The sequence below is a fragment of the Choloepus didactylus genome, chromosome 6 (assembly GCF_015220235.1).
Source record: "Choloepus didactylus isolate mChoDid1 chromosome 6, mChoDid1.pri, whole genome shotgun sequence".
NCBI lineage: Eukaryota > Metazoa > Chordata > Mammalia > Pilosa > Megalonychidae > Choloepus > Choloepus didactylus.
Window position 1 is genome coordinate 60,916,268 of NC_051312.1, and position 7,086 is coordinate 60,923,353.

Genomic DNA, 7,086 nt, shown 5'->3' on the forward strand with positions numbered 1-7,086 from the left:
CAAAGAGCTTTAGCAGGCGGGCCCTATAAAACCATCACGTCGAAGGGAGGACTACGGAGGACTCGCAGACCCCAAGTGGGATCGTTACTTGGAGGCGTTTGCCAAGCCCAAGAAAAAGGGCACCGCGGGGGAAGGAGGGGCGGGAAGCAAGGTGTTTACCCTCCGGCCACTGGAAGAAGGGTTATTCCGCCCGCCCCGCGCCTACCATGATGTTCCCTGGTCTCCTCGCGCCCCCCGCCGGGTACCCCAGTCTCCTGCGTCCCACACCCACCTTGACGCTGCCCCAGACCCTGCAGACGGCTTTTTCTGGCCACTCCAGCTTCCTGGTGGAGGATCTGATCCGCATCAGTCGGCCCCCCGTCTACCTACCTCGCAGCGTGCCCACCGCTAGCATGTCACCGCCCAGGCAGGGGGCCTCGGTGACCCTCACAGATACCGGGGCCTCAGATCTGGCCTCCCCCGGCCCGGGCGGCCAGCGGGGCAGCTCCCCGCAGACGGCCGTCTCCCCTCCCAGCGAGCCCACGTTTCTGAAGTTTGGGGTGAACGCCATCCTCTCTTCGGCGCCCAGAACTGGTAAGTGAGGGAAAGACAGAGAGGGTGGGTCCAGGTGGCGGGCATGTGCGGGATACCTCTGGCCTCAGTTTCCTGTACAGAGCGTCCACCCACGCACACACGTACGCACGAACCCGGAGACCCCGAGTCCGGCAACGTGAGACTTAGGCACAGCAGATTTGGGGGGGGGGGAGCCTCCAGGCTTGCCCCACTTTTCGAATGAACTTGAGCACATGCAGCTGGAGGGGGCGCAAAGTTCCCTACCGTGGTGATGCTCAGCGCTTGTCCCGGGCGTCTGCGTTTCTGCCCTTGCTCTTGCGGGGGCCGGTTTCTTTAAACCCAAGATGTATTTATTGGATTAATTCGCTTTATGGATCTGCAATTCTTTTCTTCCCCTCCCAAGTCCTACCTGTCTCATTATTGCCTGGGATGGGGATGGGGGTGCGGTGGGGGGACGGGTAGGGCTATGTGACTCCGAGTTCTATTCGGAAAAAGAGGAAGAATTTCATCAGATGAGCTAATGCTAGGAAAAGACTTGTTTTACTGTCAGTATACTGCGGAAGATACCTTTGAAACGAACCGAAGTGATAATCATGTCATGTATTCAATCTGCTGTACATAATCAAGTAGGTAACCAAATCCCCTCTCCTCTCTCTCTCCCAGAAACGTCCCCCGCCTTACTCCAGAGCATCCCTCCCAAGACCTTCGCCTTTCCTTACTTTGAAGGCTCCTTCCAGCCTTTCATCAGATCTTCCTACTTCCCAGGTAGGTCTTGTCCCCCTTTACTTGCGTGAGGCTGGGTGGCGCCCCATCCTCAGCCCGTCGTCCCCTGCGCCGAAGCCATATTTCTCCGTCCACCCCCCAGGGTTACGCTCTGGTTCAGAGGTTGCAAGGCGTACAACATTCACGAATCCGTCGCGCCAATTTGATGCCCTATTTAGCACAAGCAGTGACTGCTTGACACTTTGCACCAATTCCTTGGTCTACAAATTAGCAGGAATTGTCATGGTCCCAATTTGAGGCGGTTCCCTTCCCGGCGAGGAACTATTGGCATCCCTTCACGCCGCCGTTTTCCCACAGAGTCAGTGCACTTGGCCACGATTCCCCACAAAGGTTTCAGCACCATGACCAATTGGTCAGCTCCTCCGGGCAGCCACACACAGACCAGCCCTCGCCCCTCCACGCCGCCGAGAGACACCTACCAGCCGGGGCTAATTTCCCTTTAAGACTCATTCAGGGCTTCGCGCTTTTCACAAGACCACATGGGGTGCCCTCTTGTGTGGGGTGCTTGGGGTCGCCCAGGGGGAGGAGGGTGGATCCTCCCCCAACCCCAACTTGCTATTTGCAACCTGATTTCCCAACTCCTTCTCATACACCGCTCCCCCTTCCCCCCATATCTTAGTTTAAAGAATGTTGTGCTTGTAAAATACGAAGCAGCTGAAGGGAAGCCCATGACTGAGTCCCAGTCTAAAGGAGTCTAAAGGAGAAACAACTTAAACAGCTTCCAGGTTTTCATTCTGGAATCCCAGTGGCGATTCAAACTATGGCTCAAAAACTCTGCAACTGGTCAAAACTCAGAAGGGGGTCAGGGGATCTCCTATAAAGAGAAGAAAGTGGGCATGGGTGGTGGGGGATGGGTAAAACCAGGACAGCACTCCCAAATATCAGCAGAAGAAACAAGCAATTGATTTTTAAAAGGGGGAGAGAGTATTCACCAACTTCCCCCCGCCACACCATTCATGCTGCTGCTGATAATGGAATTTGCTCCCTTTCTCCCTCATCTCAATACTCTAACAAAAACAACTCAAGCTTTATAAATAGCTTTTCATGTCCATTTAATGAAAACGATTGGGGGAAGAGAAGCCTCTGCCATCAGTATTCTCCCAATGGTCTTGGCCTGCAGTTGTGTTTAGTTTGAAAGTGTAAATCTCTTTTGTCCCAGTAATATATGGCTTTCGCTGCTTGTCCTCAGTCTTTTTCTGTTAGTTCATTACTACACAATTACCATTCACGCTTCATTAGAGTCTCTGTCTCTTTTTAGTTTTTTTTTTCCTCCCTTAAAGTGAAACTCTCCCCACTTTTATCATGCCAATACCCATTGGGAAGCGGTCAATGTGCTAATTAGCTGCCACTTTTCATGTATTCTGCCGAATTCTTTATGCTTTGTGGGGAAGGGGAGGAAAGATTAATATATTAAAAAAAAAGATGACTGCTAATTAGTTTTTTAAAAGCTCTGAAGCGGACCCCCCCAATCAAATCAGTAAAACCCTTCATTTTTATCTAAAGAGTGCAGAAGCCACCGAGGTGATAAAAGTTTAGGGGTGAACCCAGTAGCTTCAGCTGGATATTTTATTTTTATTTTTGTAATTTATTTATTTTATCGCTGTCTTAGCTGAGGTGGGCAGGTTTGCTTCCTGAGACATTTCAATGGAAAACAGAAACAGGCTATTGTGAGGTTGTTTTCTGTGTTTCGGTGGTTTTACCTAATCCGCGTTTGTACAGTTGAAAAGGAAAGTTATTTAGGCGGAAAGCGCCTTTCTCTCTCGCAGGTTTGTAGGTTCGTGGCCTAATCTCCAGGAGAGAAAAAGGAGAGATTTAAAGAGATGAAGGGATAAGGGAGAAAAAAGGAGGGAGGCCGCGATGGAGGGGTGGAAGCAACGCAGCCGGGCCTGGACACCGCCCTTTCACTCGCACCCTCCCCCGCCTCCCCTTCTTCCCGCCGCAGCGTCCTCGAGCGTTGTGCCCATCCCCGGGACCTTTTCCTGGCCACTGGCTGCCCGCGGCAAGCCCCGCCGGGGCATGCTGCGTCGAGCTGTGTTCTCCGATGTGCAGCGCAAGGCACTGGAGAAGATGTTCCAGAAGCAGAAGTATATCAGTAAACCCGACCGCAAGAAGCTGGCGGCCAAGTTGGGCCTGAAGGATTCGCAGGTAAGGGCAGTCTCCCCCAAGCCTCTTCCAGTTCTCTCGCTTCACCTCACTCCCGCGCATGAGACACCTGGGAGGGTTCTACGAAACCGCTTAGGTCCCACTGTACAGATGGGCAAACTGAGGCCAGCTTCCTCCAGGCTCCTCCGGATGAGAGCCCCCACCCCGCCATCTAACCCGCAGCCCCCCCACCCCTCCCCCACTTCCCCGTCCAAGCCCATCGGGCCAGGTGCCAGAAGATAGGGCTGAAGGGGCGACGAGCTAAAGCGGCGGGGGTGGGGGTTGTGTTCTGTTGTGACCCGGCTCAACTCACTTGACTGGATGGATGCGGAGCGGGAAAGGCAGGAAAGAAAGTCTCGTATCCCTCTCCCCCTCCCCCCGTACGCCCCTCCCGCGGAACCTCCCAGACGTCCCCCCACCCCACCCCGCGCCGCGCGCTCATCTCCGCTCCTCCCCTGCTCTCGTCCAACCCTCGCCCCCAGGTGAAAATCTGGTTCCAGAACCGACGCATGAAATGGAGGAACTCCAAGGAGCGCGAGCTTCTGTCCAGCGGGGGCTGCCGGGAGCAGACCCTCCCCACCAAGCTCAACCCGCACCCGGACCTCAGCGACGTGGGCCAGAAGGGTCCGGGGGACGACGAGGAGGAAGATGAGGGTCCTGGCAGCCCCCGCCACCGCCTGGCCTATCACGCGTCCCGCGCCCCCCGGTACCTGCGGGCCCCGCGGCTGGAAGGGCCGCTGTCCCCCTCGCCGGCGCGCTCCAGCAGCCCGGGCAAGCCTTCGGACTCCTCCGACTCCGAGGAGGACGAGGAGGGGGAGGAGGAGGAGGAAATCACGGTCTCCTAGAAGTCCCTCCCGCGCCCGGGCAACTGTTTTTCAGTGCTTTGAAGTTGAAGAGGTGTGCATTTTGCGTATTCCCGTCGTCCCCGCGGCCCCGACGCTGTCGCTTCCCACTGCAGAGTCATCACCTCGTCAAGAGTGCCACCGGCCCTTCCGTTTGCCAAATAACAAGTTTGTTTGCTTCCTCCACACGTGCTCCTACCGCCTTCCCCATATAAGTTAAATTTGGGTCTTCGTCCTGGCCTTAACTTTTTTACGGCGCTCTTTTCTGTCTTCTTTATTGCAAACTGTTTTAAACACAGTGTGGGTTCTCCACTCCCAGAACCTGACATCTGTGGCCTAAGACTTGTGACTTAAGCCCCAGGCCCTGCTGTTCTTCAGCAGGCACAACTCTATGAGGTAGGTGCCCTTTTTAGAGAGAAGAGAATCGAGTTAGGAGTCAAAACACCAAGCATACAACTCCAGGACCCCTGAATTCCCAGGTCTCTCCACCTCCCATCCTAGGTAGGGCTTCCAACAAATACATTTCTGTGCCTTCTGGTCTGAGGCACAAAATAAATATTGAGTCTTCCCTATTACAAATGCTCTCCTGGAGGAGAAGTGAGTTCTCTTAAGGGTGGACCCGTCAGTGTCTGTTTCTGTTTAAAAGCTTTTCCTTGATAATTTCTGCATCCATAGTATATGCACCATTGCACTCTACCTTCTGCCCTTTTGTTTCCAGGGAGGTGTCCTTGAGCTGCAAAGCTCCTCAGCACTGGGCATGATGTGGATAGAGAGAGACCCACATGCCTCTTTTTTTTTTTTTTTTACTGAACTTTGCTGTCTTTGCACAGCTTTTATGAACTGTACACTAATTTTGTATACATTTGTTGTATGGATATTTTATACCAAGGTTATTGTGAATGACTAAAAGATTGACTAGATTACTTTCTTTCTTTTTGCAGTGGGTTGTAAACTTTAAATATGTAGCTGTTTACTTGCATAACTTATAAATAAATACTTATTTTGTATTTTTACTATGTACAGACTTTATATATGTATATATGTATCAAATGAACAAATGCCAAATAAAAAGTAGAATGCATACAGTGGTTAAATGATGTCATTAATTCACAGAATGTTAGAACTTAATGGAGCTGAATGTCCAAGCGCTGTATTTTACAGAACGTAAAATGTGGTCCAAGAGGGGAAGGCATGTGCCCAAAGCCACCCAGCTGGTTAACAGCCATCTCCATCTTAGTACAGTGCCTGTTTTACTTTGCTGTACCATAAAATAACCGTATTTGCTCTGTTACAAGTAAAGTAGCTCCCTTAAAATGGTACTAAAAAATTGAGTCTGCAATAATCCTTAAGTTACCAAGCTTAGATTTCTGTAGTTGGTGTTACATTTGACATTTGAATGTGTGCTATTCTAAATTTATCCTCTTTCTAAATTTATCCTCTTTCTAAATTTATCCTCTTTTCAAATAAAGAGATTTCCTCCAGCCTAAGATTCTGATTTCCTCTCCTGCTGGACTTCTTTCTAAAGTCGGTGGTCACTGTTTTCATTATGGTTCTTATCTGATCATGAGAAATGAAAAAACAATCATCATTGTTCAGATTATTCAAGAAACTACCCACATTTCCCCAACACACATGGAAGTGCCTAGCACAGTGTCCCACATTCAACCTGAGTGCAGCCTGCCTTTCAGACAGAGAACTCTGTTCTTGGGCTGGGAACTGCCTTTGTTTTAAGGAATCCAGATGAAGGCTGTTTTCCACTTTCCTTTGCCTTGGGAGGGAGAAATGGTAGCCTGATGAGAAGTAGCCCGCTTTCCCCTCCTGCCAGCCCAAGCCTGCAGTCCTTGCAGTCAAGCACTATTTTCAGGCATAAGGATAGATTCGTAACTATATTTCAAGTCAGAATGCTCTGGAGATTTTTTTTTTAAGTGTATGCTCCTCCCATATATTTATGAGGCATTACTTTTTGAGAACTATGAATGCCACAGTTTGGTTCATTATTTTAGTGTTTCTTTTAGCTGAGCCTCACAAGAGTGAGGACCCCACTGGTTTTGTACACTTTTATCCCTAGTGTCACGCATAGTTTCTTTTAGGTGTTTGATATGTGTTGAGTGAATAAGTGAATTAAAAGGAGGGACAGAGATACTCTAGAGTCTAGACCATAGGCCTGGAACTCGTTTCAAACAAGCTGAAGGATTACTTAGGCAACAGCCTGTTGGTTCCCGGGACACGCGTCAAGTAGCAAAGCTTCATATGAATTTTTATCCTCACTTTACAGATTCAAAAATTGAAGCTAGGTGGTTTAGTAATTTCCCCAAGGTCATCCAGCTAATGGTAGAGACAGAAATCAGATTCAGGCTTTTCTAATTCTAATACACCAGACTTTTTCCTTGATTAAACTGGTAAAAACCCATTTAACCAAATCCCAACTAACTGAAACTCTCTACTAGAGTTCACTGGTTTTTAAAAAAAAATCCTGCAGTTAAATATCAACGGTCATTTAAAAAACCCTACTTACTCTCCTAAACCTCCCTCCCTCCCACCTCCTCCCTGTGGTCTAAACTAGCAATTCTCAAACACTTAGGATTTAGAACCCCTCTAGATTCTTAAAAGTATTGAGGATCTTAAAGATTTTTTTTATTGGGGGTTTATCTATTGATGTCAACTATATTAAAAATTTAAACTAAAATTTAAAAATATTTAATTCATTTATATCAATAATAAATCTATTACATGTTAATATAATTACTTTTTCTGAAAATAAGTATTT

General features: G+C 49.1%; 1 protein-coding gene across 1 annotated transcript; it reads left to right on the forward strand.

Moving 5' to 3' along the window:
* The first annotated feature begins 206 nt into the window (after window positions 1-206).
* On the forward strand, window positions 207-4,322 carry DBX1 (developing brain homeobox 1). Its single transcript, XM_037838032.1, has 4 exons — window positions 207-573; window positions 1,216-1,317; window positions 3,278-3,480; window positions 3,960-4,322. Exons 1-4 carry the CDS (start codon window positions 207-209, stop codon window positions 4,320-4,322), a joined length of 1,035 nt encoding a protein of 344 aa, XP_037693960.1.
* Window positions 4,323-7,086: the final 2,764 nt, after the last annotated feature.

What these genes read in the sequence shown, in the direction of transcription:
- DBX1 (XM_037838032.1), top strand. Translation starts at nt 207, where the DNA reads ATGATGTTCCCTGGTCTCCTCGCGCCCCCCGCCGGGTACCCCAGTCTC. An exon ending in CTCTTCGGCGCCCAGAACTG is followed by an intron (nt 574 to 1,215) that starts GTAAGTGAGGGA and finishes TCTCTCTCCCAG; the next exon opens with AAACGTCCCCCGCCTTACTC. An exon ending in CAGATCTTCCTACTTCCCAG is followed by an intron (nt 1,318 to 3,277) that starts GTAGGTCTTGTC and finishes TTCCCGCCGCAG; the next exon opens with CGTCCTCGAGCGTTGTGCCC.